Source organism: Sinocyclocheilus anshuiensis, unplaced genomic scaffold, assembly GCF_001515605.1.
Source record: "Sinocyclocheilus anshuiensis isolate Anshui unplaced genomic scaffold, SAMN03320099.WGS_v1.1 scaffold461, whole genome shotgun sequence".
In the NCBI taxonomy this organism is placed as follows: Eukaryota; Metazoa; Chordata; class Actinopteri; order Cypriniformes; family Cyprinidae; genus Sinocyclocheilus; species Sinocyclocheilus anshuiensis.
In genome coordinates this window covers 201,229-215,636 of record NW_015541005.1, presented here as the reverse complement: position 1 = coordinate 215,636, position 14,408 = coordinate 201,229, and the positions used below count along the sequence as shown (strand labels likewise).

Sequence of the window (14,408 nt, the reverse complement as noted above, 5' to 3'; positions counted from 1 at the left end):
CCCAAGAAAATTTGGGGGGGGGGCATATACCCATGGCCGAGCCAGCCAAGGCCACGGAGGATCCACCATGGCCTCCCGGGTCCCCTGCTCCATCATGGCCTCCCGGGGCCCCTGCTCCGCCATGGCCTCCCGGGTCCCCTGCTCCGCCATGGCCTCCCGGGGCCCCTGATCCGCCATGGCCTCCCGGGTCCCCTGTTCCGCCATGGCCTCCCGAGGCCCCTGATCCGCCATGGCGACCTGAACTGCCGGCTCCGCCATGGCGACCTGAACTGCCTGCTCCGCCATGGCTCCCGGAGCTCCCTGATCCGCCCTGGAGGCTCTCCTTGTATCCATCCTGTTCCAGTCCTGCACCTGCCTCCAGGGCGCCCGCCCCACCTCCCCGGTGGTACTGTTACGGCGCAGGACGCGCCTTCCGGGAGTGGGGAGTAATGTTAGGGTTATGTTTAGTTTTGTTCTGTTTTCATTGTGTTTTCAGTTTATCTGTTCCCCTGTGACCTAGTTTTACGTTGGCTCCTAATTGTCATTTCATTCACCTGTGTTTCATTAACTCATTAGTTCTTTCATTTGCTCCCCTATAAATACTCTCAGTTCTCCCCTTAGCCTTTGTCCGTTCTACTTGAAGTTTCGTGGTGTGTCTCTTGTGTTTTTGCTGTTCACATTTATTAAATCAGTTTATTTGAATTACCCCTTTGCCTTCGTCTGCCTTCCTGGGACACGACCGTAACAGATAGATTGTCACTGTGTTGATGACTAATGAATGATGGATGGATTGTAGATATGCACGGATAGATTGTAGATGGAGGAATGTATTGATTAAGAAAAGGTTTGACTGAATGGATGGCCACATTAATGATGGATACTGTAGATGTGATTGATAATTGGAGTGATAATGGGATAGATAGATAGATAGATTGACTGATTGTTAATGGAGGAATGAATTGTTGAATATGTGATTTGGTTGGATGTATTCATGCATGAATGGCTGTAGCAAGGAGTGAGTTTAAATCACATTTATGGTATATCCAATATCACAATATGGTTATAGTTATGCTGTAAATTCAATCCCAAAATGTAAATTCAAAATATTAATAGGGGTCTACATTTTATTTATATACATTTAATAGGGGTCTACATTTTATATAACAATGTAAAAGTCTTTACTCTCCCTTTTGATCAATTTAATGCATCCCTGCTTATTTATTTATTTATTTATTTATTTATCTATTTGAAATAACACAAGGATTCTGTTTTAAAAAATTAAGCAACACAACTTTTTTCAAGATTGATAATAGGAAATGTTTCTTGAGCAACAAATCAGCATATTAGAATGATTTCTGAAGGACCATGTGACACTGAAGACTAGAGTAATTTGCCTTCACATAAATTATAATAACACCTAGTTTGTAATAACAATCAAATCAATTGTAACAATATTTCATAATACTACTATTTTTAATGTATTTTACTGTATACAGATTAAGTAAACACAGCCTTGGTGAGCACAAGAGACTTGGATAAATTTGCTTTAAAAAATATTCCTTTCATTTTACCTGCCTCTTTGACATGCACAAACTGAATATAATGGACACTATATATATATATATATATATATATATATATATATGGTCAAGTGACCAAACTTTTGCAGCATTTCTGAAAGTTTTGTATGCGTGTGTACTGTAGTGTTTTGTAGCAATCATTTTCTTCACGCATGGAAAAATGTTAGTGCCCTTTGCTCATGAAGTTAGAGTATGATTTGGGTCTGCTAAAAAGGACAAAAGAGGCATAATAAGGGGGAAGGAGAAGCCTCAGAATGAGACGTTTTCATTATGGAGCCTCAGGACTCGCCCCAGCTTGGGCCCTGTCGCCATGGCAACACATTATGTCAGTCTGCAATGCTCTCTTAGATATGTAAACACGCTAAACTACAATTAATCGCCTTTTGTTATTAAGTTAAGGATCAAATTAGGGATGCACCGATATGGAAATTTTGGCCGATACCGATAACTGATAACTCTTTATATTTGGAGGCCGATAGCCGATATATAGGCCGATAAATATACATATTAATTTTTCTGAGCATGATTGTAAAAACAAAAGGCAAACACATACAGTGAACAACTGATATTATTTTTTTTAAAACCTTAACTTCAGAAAAGTTTGAACTGATCTCTGAACTTTATTAATTAACTATTCATTTCTATGGCCAACTTTCTTTTATATAAATAAAAGCTATTGCCTTGACAAAAAAAATGATGCATAAATAAAGCAACCAAGTCACTGAACAACATTACTTACATAATCAAAATACCAATCAAATAATAAAAATTTGCAATAGATAAATAAAATGTTTATTCTTATACAGCATGACTTTGTGTATTCTTCACGCATGGAAAAATGTTAGTGCCCTTTGCTCATGAAGTTAGAGTATGATTTGGGTCTGCTAAAAAGGACAAAAGAGGCATAATAAGGGGGAAGGAGAAGCCTCAGAATGAGACGTTTTCATTATGGAGCCTCAGGACTCGCCCCAGCTTGGACCCTGTCGCCATGGCAACACATTATGTCAGTCTGCAATGCTCTCTTAGATATGTAAACACGCTAAACTACAATTAATCGCCTTTTGTTATTAAGTTAAGGATCAAATTAGGGATGCACCGATATGGAAATTTTGGCCGATACCGATAACTGATAACTCTTTATATTTGGAGGCCGATAGCCGATATATAGGCCGATAAATATACATATTAATTTTTCTGAGCATGATTGTAAAAACAAAAGGCAAACACATACAGTGAACAACTGATATTATTTTTTTTAAAACCTTAACTTCAGAAAAGTTTGAACTGATCTCTGAAGTGCCCGACTATCTTTCTCCCTATCGCCATACAGTCGGAAATGCTGCGCTGGCTCAGAACTCCGTCATGCACGGCTAACTGGAGAGTATGAGCCATGCAGTCAAGACTGTTCAATCCACAGTCTTCGATGGCTTTAACCATATTGCGGCCATTATCTTGCAGCACAGCATGTACCATATCTTTAGCTATGTTCCACCGAACGAACATGCTCTCGAGTGCCCTCGCTATAGCAGCGCCGGTGTGAGAGCCTGGGCATTCTTGCGCATGCAAAATTACTCTCCTCATCTCAAAGTTTCCTCAATCCACTGAGCAGTAAGGCTCAACATACTCACTGGACTTACGTCAGAGCTCCATATGTCAGTAGTGAAACTTATATCTGTCACATTTTTGCCCAAAAGCATGTGGATGTGAGCTGCCACTTCATTGTATAGAGCGGGGAGCGAAACGTCAGCGAAGTGCCGCCGGCTAGGGAGCGAGTAGCGCGGTTCAATAAATTCGATAAGCCGACGAAATCCAAAATCCTCAACAATGCTGAAAGGTTGGTCATCAATTGCAATCATTTCCATAACTTTGCATGTGATGGCTTTTGCTTTGGCACTGTCCTTGTCAAATTTCTTCATATTGTCAAGTGTTTGTTGTACTGGCTTATTGGTAGTGGGTAACGCCGTTTGTTTAGCAGTGACTTTCGTCTGATAATCTTTATAAATTTTGGGATGGCGAAACTTCATATGGCTTATTAGATTAGTAGTATTGAAGTTTTTTGTTCTACTGCCCCCTCGCATTACCTCGCATTTGCAGCTGTTGCAGATTGCAAGTCTGGTGTCCTCTTTTTTCACGACGAAAAACTCCCACACCGCTGACATCTTCTCTCTAGCAGCAGCTCTTGTAACGCGCGCGTCTGCTTTGTGCGACGTCACAGAAGCGACGATCAAAACCCTAGTGGCCAGCAGCAAGCACGAGAAGTGGTTCAACCAGCGGAAATACTACATAATTTATCGGCTTAAAGATATCGACCTAATTTTGTTATCGGACCGATAACGATAATATAAAAAATAGCATTTATTGGCCGATAACGATATGGCCGCCGATATATCGTGCATCCCTAGATCAAATGATTAACTGTTGAACCAGATCCACCAGGAAAGAAAAGTCCCGCACATGCATGACTGAATTGCTAAAAACAGAATACTGACAAATGTTATGGTGCACACACACACACACACACACACACACACACACACACACACACACACACTCACTCACTCACTCACACACACACACACACACACACACACACGCACGCCGTGATGACTCACTGTCAGGCAGCTATTGTGGAGCTATAATTGTCTTTACCTGTCCATTTTTAGCTTCTGCAGCAGATTATGTAACTGCCGAGAGAAGAGGAAAAAAGAGGAGGAGTACAGAGAGAGAAAGGAACGGAATGCTAATTGAAGAGTTGAATTCATTGCAGGGTTTTATTTTTATTTTATACAAATTGGAGTTTTTTATACAAACACTAAAGAATTGTTTTTCTTTTATTTTATTTTAACAAATGGTCAGTGAAAAGAAAATGCTTAACCTTCAGAAAACCTTAATTGTCAGTCTCAGGAGGTCAAACTAAATATTATATTAGCTGTTTTACTTTCTAATAATTTTATGAAGTTTGCCATGTAAGCAGTTTTAATGTAATATAATTAAATAAAAATTTAAATTAAATGAATATAGCCAGACATGTCACTTTGTATAGAAATATACAAAAAAATACATATTTATTTTTCATATAGAGACTAGCTAGCTAAATATTAAATTATTAAAGTAAGATTTTATTTTAATATCATTTATGAAAAGTTTATTATTTCACTTTTTTTCAATACATTTGGTTGCAGTTTTAAAGGATGAGCTGTTGACCGATTGTGATCAACATATTTTGTAAAAACTTAGAAAATGGAATGAAAATGTTTACTTGCCTTACCACCATTTTACTTTATTTATTTATTTATTTTACTGACATTTTATTTCTAGACACTTTTAAGAAATATAACTTTTTTGTTATTTGTTTGATTACGTCTTTAATTGATTTTTCCGTACATTTCTGCCATATGTACATTAACTGACAGTCACCACTGATAAGCTATCACTAAATATTGTAGAAACTTAATTTGCTGTAAAGTTGCTTTGCAACGATTTGTATCGTGAAAAGCGCTATACAAATAAACTTTAATTGAATTTTGTCATGAACCGATATCATATAACATTTAAAATGTGGAAAATGGCTAAATATGTATGCTTTTGGTATATAAATTAGTTAATTAAAAAACAAATTATAACAATAAATTGAATAGCAAGAGAGGATAGATAAAACTAGCTGTTTGTCATGTCCAACATATCTACTTGTTGTCAGAGAAAAGGGTTTGGGTGCTTGATGCTTGATGAAAAACAGTATTGGACACCATATGGGTGTACCATATTCATGGAAAGTGCCACATCCGTCCAGATAGCTGTTGCTTTGAAGCTGTTGGTAATCTTTCAAGCAAATTCTTCCACATTTTCTCCTTAGAAGTTTAGTCTAGTGAATGGCGCCAAATAAGTCTCCAAAACTCTCAAAAGACTTTTTCGATACCCTTATGTCTCATGTCTTCAGCTGTCGCAGTACGGGCATGTGCTGAAACTAGCCCCAGTGCTGGTATTAGTTTATTTGAATACTAAGATCCAAAGACACAGATCACTGCCTGCAGGAAGTGATGTCCCATACCTGTTCAGGGTCTCGGCTCGATAGTGACAAACACACACATACACAAAGGCGCACACAAACACCACAGACTAGACAGCAGCGGCTTTCCCATGCAGTGAACTCAGTCCTTATCACTACCTGCAGGTTTGGGGCTGAGAGATGGAGAGGAGGAGACAAAGACAGACACAGAGACAGGAAAGAGGTATGCATGACAGTCAGCAGAACAGGAATTGGAAAAACTAGGTTGACTTCAAGCAGAAGCCATGACAGCAGACTGAAAGCATTTCATCTCCTCAGAGAGAGAGAGAGAGAGAGAGCAGAACGGAAGAAGGTTAGAGACACGAGGAATGCAAATGTGTCATTAATGAGCTTCATTTTTGCTTAAGTTTTTTATTCACAGATGGTCAGCAGGAGATTTCACAATGAATTCTGCTGTTTTTATATTGGGTGTTCGGATGGATATATACACACATATATCCATATGTTTACTAAACTTGAACTTCTTGTAATCTTATTTTACTCTAATTACACTTTATAATAATGATTTTAGATTTTTATGTATTTTGGAATAATATTTGAATTTATTTTGCACTGTTCCTTATCTTCTGCTGTTCTTACTGTATTTATCCAAGATAAGCTGCATTGGCAACTGATTTGGCAGTTCAAACATACTGTTATTTGTTACACCGGTAAGGCTTGCTAAAACTGAGCAGCAGATTGTGAAAGAGAGGTTTACGTCCCGAGTTCAAGCACGGTTCAGTGTGTATTTATAACAGAACATATTTTAAATGCAGTGGGAAGTCACCTCCCACTCTAGGCATCTCTTCTGAATTGTGCCTTGCGCACTGACACACTGACTGCAGCATTTCTGCTGAACAGCTCTTCTCGTCCTTAAAGGGTTAGTTCACCCCAAAAATGAAAATTCTGTCATTAATTACTCACCCTCTTGTCATTCTAAACCCGTAAGACCAGATGATGCTGTTGAGTGTGCATATTTGATTTTTACCGTATCCTTGAAAAATGGGTAACAGAGCTAGTTGCATGTCTGTATGTCATTATGCCTTGTTATTTTTGTGTATGTGTGGTTTGAGTTGCATTATGCATTTTGTTATTTCCATTTCATGTGTTTAGTGTCAGGGTTGTGTATCATTAAGAATTTATTTGAGGAAACAGGATGAAGAATTGCGATTTGAATTTGAACGTAAAGACATAGAATTAAAATGAATTGACTTCAAAGAAACTCAAACCGAAGAAAAGCAAAAGTTTCTCAAGAATCACTTTGAATGTTGACTTGACAAAGACTTAAAAAAAAGTTTTAAAAGCCTTTAAGTTTGAAGGAATTTAGGCGATAGATAAATAAAAAAAGACTTTTGCATTGTCGCAAAAAAAATATTTGAAATAAATGCTGTTCTTTTTTTAACTTTATAAAAGAATTCTGAAAAAAAGGTCACAGAAATAAATTACATTTTAAAGTATTTTCAGATAGAAAATAGGTATCTTGAATTGTTATAATATTTCACAATATTACTATATTACTGTATTTTTGAAGTATCAGATAAATACAGCCTTAGTAAGCATAAGAGACCTCTTTCAAAAACATAAAAAGAATGGATGGATAGATAGAACGTGCTACACAGTTTTTACGCACATACGCACAGCTAGTGAATGAGACTCAGTCTGCGTTAATGTGTCGGTCTGGGAGGAAACAGCATGTACTGATTAGGTCCCCAGTAACACATCATTTTCCTCATGATCAGCATTGTGCAAAACCGCAGTTATAGTCAGCAGAGGAGAAAGCGCCGAACAGACTAGAGTCAGACTGTGCCTTGTATCGCCTTGTATCGAGTTCACGACCATCTCCGGTTGATTCATCTACCTGTAAAACACAACCTTCAGAAAAGTGCAAAACCGGCAGATGCTGCTTTTCCTTGAATTCACACCTGTTCGCGCCATGTTTTGAGTGATTTGCCACCGGGAAGCCGCCAGAAAGCTTATTAAATGAGATGGTTTGGAGGTGTACACGCTCTTGCGCTTCGATTTATGGAGACCTGCGATTTGAGGAGCGCTGAGGTAGCCATATGCTGAGACACTGATACTACCATATGTTGAAATGTCACTAAAACTACATCCCTGCCAATTATACAGCATTTCCCCGCTCCATCCGGCTGATACAAATTATGACCCACGCCGGCGCAGGTGAGACTCTAACACCCATAAATGTGGCACTCGTGATCAGAGCCATATTGAAAATGATTGTTCTCGCACTACAGGCCGTGACCGTATCGCCCTGTGCATTGGCCGCAACCAGACCCAAGCGGGCCATTATCTCTGTGGGTCATGGCTGGAACCATAAATTGGTTACTTAAACCTCTGGACTACAGAGGTGTATGTGATCCTGTAACACTGGCCACTGCTAGGTGCTGATCTTCAGGGTATAATAGCAGCCTGTGAGTTGGTGTCAGGCCTTAAGTGTGAAGTCCTGCCGTCAAACTCTCATTAGAAGTGCTGAGGTTTGCTGGTGTTTGTAAGAGCTCTTTTGTTAGTCCTGTTTATTGTACATGAGAGGTTGCTTGCTAATAACCAAGTGCACTTCGAATTAGCAGGCAGGCCAGCCTGATCAATTTTCATTTAACTCAAATTAGTCATTTCAACTTAATTGTTTATTGGTGTAGGAAATCAAAAGCGTTTGGCAGTGACGCAAAGAGCACAATTACCTGGAGAAATAAATGACTGCTATTAGACAACGCTACATTTTGATTGTGTTAGATTGATTCTTCACTTGACTGCCTCCTAAATTGCTCTGTTGGGTAACTGAATATTGAATGGTCAGATCTTTATTCCTTCTCTCAGAAGATTGTTCTGAAATCGTACTTGCACCACATTTACTTCATCTTGATATTAGCATTGAGTGATGTGGCATTTATGAGGGAAGCTAAAATAGACGTTGATTGATTCGGGCGAAAGGTTTTTGTTTACGTGTTCAGAGCCCTCGAGATGAGCCAAATTTCAGAAACTTTTGAGGTGCCTCAGACGTGTTTTCGAACTTTTATCGCTTTAAATTTTTTCCACAAAGGATTTTGCTGAGCGGATACAGTGTGTGTGGAGTGTGTGACTGTGAAACGTGTGTGTGCAGGTTTAGCCCTCTGCACAGCTGCTCTTTGAAGCTCTGCTGCTGTAAGGCTCCTCTCAAACGCCGTCATTAAGACCAGTCCTGTGACAGTGAAGGAGACCCTTTCTCTGACCCTACCCTCTCATTAATGTGTGTGTGTGTGTGTGTGTGTGTGTGTGTGTGTGTGTGTGTGAGAGAGAGAGAGAGCACACAGGTGGGTATGATGTTCTATTTTCTAGTGCAAGGACCATTACAAAGTCAATGCAATGCAATCATGGATGCACAGTATATTGCACCAGAATGGTTATATTGGCCAATATTACAGGATTTATTTATATACAAATAAGGATTAAATTTTAGTTATATTGTTGTTATTTATATTTAATTATAATGTTGCATCCCTATAAGATATACTTCAATTCATCCAAATGAATGTTCCCAACTACTCAGACTTAGTCTGCTCCCTCATCATAGATTTTGGAAAAGTGTTCCCAGATCCCCAGTCGTTGGCCCTGCACTTACTTTAGTGAGTTATTGTTAATAACTGTGTGTTATTAACTCTGGTGATATGTGTTTGTATCCCAGGAGAACTTGTGGCTGGACAGTGTATCTCTGCTTATCAAAGATTCGTTTGAAGGGGAGATGCTGATGATTGACAACCTCTCTGGCTCCGTCTTCCATCATTACTCCTCCCCACCCGTCTGCAAGGACTGCAGGACTCATCCGCAAGAGGTACACTGGAGCTGTGTCAGTGTTTGCTAATGCACTCGAGTTTAAGAAGTCTAATCTTAAAAACTAACCTACATCTAAATCATCACAAATAAATAGAGAATGACTTTAGATAGATAGATAGATAGATAGACTGATGTTATTGTACTATAGCACATTATTTAATGTACACACACAAAATCTCTCAATGCTTATGTCCCATCACAGTGACGGACAGGACAGGGGTAGTTCTAGCAAAGAATTAATTCAAGCCATAACCTCCTCACCTGTCATCCCGCCATTCTGCCAGGCTGCCAACAATGTCAGTCCATCAGTCTGTTTCCACTCCCCTGTCTCTGCTCTCCATACATCTCTGATTTGCAAGCTCTTCTCTCCCACTCACTCTATTTGACTCTAAACGTCTCTTACCCAAACGAATTACCCAGATTTCTTCTTTGGAAAGTCATCATCACGTTGTCAGACATAAACCATGCTGTCCACAACAATCCAAAGTCTCTGTTCACAGTTTTATCACTCAAACTCATTTCAGCACTCTGCAAACTCCACAAAGCTGTTAGACTGGCATATAGTAAAAGTCTGCAGAAATCCAAATAGTGGGGAAGGATTTTAATGATTAAAAACCCTCTCAATTCTCATTGCTATAAATTCTTGCCCACAGCAGATCCACATGGCTGAACTGGAGCAGGCGTCTCTGAGGTCGGAGCAGCTCTCAGATAAGTCATCCTCACCAGCGCTGCCTGATGACCTCAGCCTGGACGAGCAGAGCATGTACCAGATGGCTGTCAAAGAGGGCAAGGTGAACTTTCTCTCAGAAAAATGATTTTGTCATTTTGAATGCTTCACCCCTACAATTATCTTAGTATCTACACTTTGAAATGTTTGAAAATCTGTTTAAAGGTATATGCACTCTTCAGGATTCTTGCTAATATCTGTATTTATTATTGATGATTGTTGATAATTACTTTCATGCTATGGCCAATGACTAATAAATAGCTAATATTAAAATGCTGTACTGTTTTGTCTAAGTAAATTAGAAATAATCAACAACACTCTTTTTGAATTATACACACTACCATTTAAACATCTGGGGTCAGAAAGTTTTTTTAATGTTTTTGAAAGAAGTCGCTCACCAAAGCTACATTTATTTTATGTAACAGTAATATTGTGAAATAGTATTGCAGTTTAAAATAACTGTTTTCTATTTTAATATATTTTAAAATGTAATTTATTACTGTGATGGCAAAGCTTCAACAGCTGTTTAAAGGGTACCATCAAAATAATCAAACTGATATTACAATAAAAATTGTTCAAAGCAAATGTGTCATATTACACATTCATCTGATCTGATATCTGATTTGATGGCTGTTTGAGAGATATTTTTATTATTATTATTATTATTATTACTACTTCTAAGTGGTCTTTGACCGCTTTAAGTAAAGTAGCATAAGAAAAATGGCAAGATATGAAACTTATAATACATTATAACTATGAGAAATATAATCCATTGTAAAAGTGGATGCAACGTGTTCATTGTTATAAATCATCATTCTCTTAAAAGCTCTAACCACAAATAAGTAAATATTATAATATATTAAAACTGTTCTTATGAACATTCATGAGATGATAAAACATATTATAAGGTTTTTTATAATGCATTATGCATTCATTATAATGCCTTAAGAATACCTTTATAATGTATTATAAATACGGGCTTCATAGAAAGTGTTACCCTGAATTCTTATTATTATCAGAGTTTAAAACACTGCAGCTTAATGTTTTTGTGGAAACCATGATAGTTTTAGGATTCTTTGATATACAGAAAGTTCAAAGGACATAATTTATATGAAACAGAAATCTTTTGTAACATTATAAATGTTGAATTATTTGGGTGTTGTTAAGAGATAGCATTTGAAGTTGATATAGTTTTGATGTAATTTTTTCATGCCCTTAATAGTGGCTTATGTTCAGTAACAGATGAAAACTCTGCCCCCCTGGAAATGATTTACCTCTATCTGATGTATAAACTGCTGTAATCCCTTATATCCAAACAATGATCCTTTAATTATATATAATCAGTGAGAATGACCACAGACTCACACTAATTAGACTGAAGAAATCAAATAACTATAAGCTGTTAGTCTAAATCCTGCAGTCTCATGGGGCATGTAGCTCCGCTGCTCAACCAGTGTAATTCTTCAGCAGACATAAACATCTCTAGCTATTTGTTAGAGAAACCCCATAAAGGACAGTATGTGAGGCAGATGGCTCAGATTATCTAGCAGAGCTTAATCGTTCCTTAATCTCTTTTACTGTTATCGAGGGAAGCCCTGAATGCAGGGAGCCTAAAAGTGTTTAGTTTACCAAGAAAGTAAGATGTTAGCGTTTAAGAGACCTGAAAGTCTCCCCAGGATCCTGAAAGCTCTTGCTAATATTTCTGCTCAGGAAAGGGGTTGTGATGAGTGCCTAAACACTGAAGAACCTGGAGGGAGAGGTCACAGCAGGTTACGGCGAGCCTCTCGGGTTCACAGCTCTGGGACAGAGGATGGGGCAGCAGTGAATGGAGGCGGTTCTCAAAGTCCACATCACAACACACATGCTCATCACAGCATAGGTAATGCGGCACATCCTACAGGAATGATACTGGAGAACAAAGCCAGAAAGGCATTGTGCACATTAGTTGTGCAAAGTTCAGAATAGAAAAATTGTCTCACTTTCCAAATAAGATTTTGAATTTGAATTTAACACTAGAACTGTTGACCTAACTTCAAAAAGGCAACCTATTACATTAAATTCGAAAAATGAAAATTCTGTCATTAATTACTCACCCTCATGTCATTTCAAACCCTTCGTTCATCTTTGGAACACAAATTAATAAAAGCTTCATAAAATTACGGTTGAACCACTGATGTCACATGGACTGTTTTAACGATGTCCTTACTACCTCAGAAAGCTCTCGGATTTCATCAAAAATATCTTCATTTGTTTTCCGAAGATGAACAAAGGTCTCACGGGTTTGAATGACATGAGAGTGAGTAATTAATGACAGAATTTTCATTTTTGGGTGAACTATCCCTTTAATAATTTGAATTGAACACTACAAAAACAGTTGACCTAATTTAAAAAAGGCAATGTAACAGCTAACAACTGAAAACTTTGAAAAGACTGTTTAGCATTTATCAATGCAGTGAGCTACAAACCTTGTTGTTTCATCATTATATTGACATGACCAGGCATTATTTGCCTCTTAAAGCTAGAGGCAAACATATTACACACATCTCACAAACGTCAACAAATTAAATTAATTCAGTGAAAATATGAACTCTGAACCATGTGACAGCTAACTAACAGTGCCAATAGTGACATCAGCATAAATTAAGCCAGATTTTAAATTCTATTAAATTTGAAATATATATACTAAATATATATTTATATTAAGCCTGTAACGTGGCTGACGAGACGTGAGACGTGTGGATCCATCTGCATGAGCAGAGAGTTCGCAAACGGCCTCTATAGCTGGGACAGGATGAGCAGAGAGTTTGCAAACGGCCTCCATAGCCGTGATAGGACGGGACGAGGATTCACAGACGGCCTCCATAGCCGTGACAGGACAGGCAGAGAGTTCATAGGCAGCCTCCATGGCCGGAACAGGACAGGCAGAGAGTTCACAGACGGCCTTCATAGCAGTGACAGGACAGGTAGCGAGTTCGTAGATGGCCTCCTTGGCCGGATGGTAGTTTGAGTGTGTGTTATATAGTGAGTGAGTGATATGAAACAGCTGTGTGCAATCAGTGCTGTGTGCAATCAGTGCAATGAATGATGGGATATGTAGTCCGGGGTGACATGTAACAGTGTGTAGTGCGAGAGTCAATGAAAATGGAAAGGGTGACCTCTGATGGCTAGCAGACGGAAGTTCATGGACCGGATTCGTGACAAAGCCAGTGGCATTTTTTAATAATAGTTACCGCATAATTATTTCAAGCTGCAATGCATGCTGGGAACTTTCAAAACATTGTTCAGTGTGACTAATTTTTGAAAGTTTGGACAACATTTGGACAGGTTTTTAAACAAATACTTGATGATCTAAACATGTTGCCTACAGCTTTTGTTACCAACATTGTTAGAGTGTTATTCTACTTCCTTACGTTCAAACTCAAATATGCATCCTGTTTGCTACCTCAGTTTAAATTCAGTAACTGAATTTGTGTGCAGGTGGAGTTCCCTGTAGCAGCAGTAATCAGGAGCACCCAGGGGTTTCTGGAGCTTCGAGCCGCTCTACCACTCCCATCCATCTCCCTGCTGAATTCTTCCACCCAGCTGCAGCGGCCCTCCCCGCACCTCCGAGAGGCCGACCGGGACACAAACCAAGAGGGCTTCGGCTAACTTCCCCAGCCTCATGGGCGTCTCTACGCTCTCCTGGAGCAAACACCAGGCTGCTCACCACACAGGTTTGATCTTACACACATGTACAACTTATGCATGGCGGGTCACTCAATACTTTTACATGGACATCAGTAATCGAATTGTTTACCTTATTCTAAATAGTTTAACTTATTTACCTTATTCTAGAGTTGCTTTTAGAATATTCCTTTCATGTTCTCGTTTTACATGTTATAGTACATAGATCGATTAATGGCACACGTTTTACGCCCCCATGTGACGCCATCCGACGTAGTTCGTCTTCGTTATGGTACCATGTACAGTTTTGGGTGTTTCATTTTTAATTTTATGAAAGCTTCAAGTGCAGTTATTGTCATGCAATACATGCAAACAGACGACGGCGGATACAAATTCTCCAGAAACAGGCTACCCTTTCATTCGGCAACGTTTCATTCATGCCGCCACTACAAACTCGGAGGTACTGGATGAGAATACGAAGTAAGGACTGGTTGGAGAAAGCTGTTTTCATTTAATTTTTTGTTTGCCGTCAAACGGTTGACCACTGCCGTGTATCCTGTCACAAAATGCGGCAAAAAACTCCTACACG

General features: G+C 38.8%; 1 protein-coding gene across 1 annotated transcript in view; it reads left to right on the top strand.

The window, feature by feature from the left end:
- Window positions 1-14,408, top strand: part of LOC107690236 (voltage-dependent T-type calcium channel subunit alpha-1I-like) — a 124,831-nt gene that overhangs the window by 108,987 nt on the left and 1,436 nt on the right. The window contains exons 31-34 of the mRNA XM_016488491.1: window positions 9,281-9,427; window positions 10,083-10,220; window positions 11,867-12,035; window positions 13,634-13,869. Coding sequence (XP_016343977.1) covers window positions 9,281-9,427; window positions 10,083-10,220; window positions 11,867-12,035; window positions 13,634-13,869 — 690 coding nt within the window. The remainder of the gene's footprint in view (window positions 1-9,280; window positions 9,428-10,082; window positions 10,221-11,866; window positions 12,036-13,633; window positions 13,870-14,408) is intronic.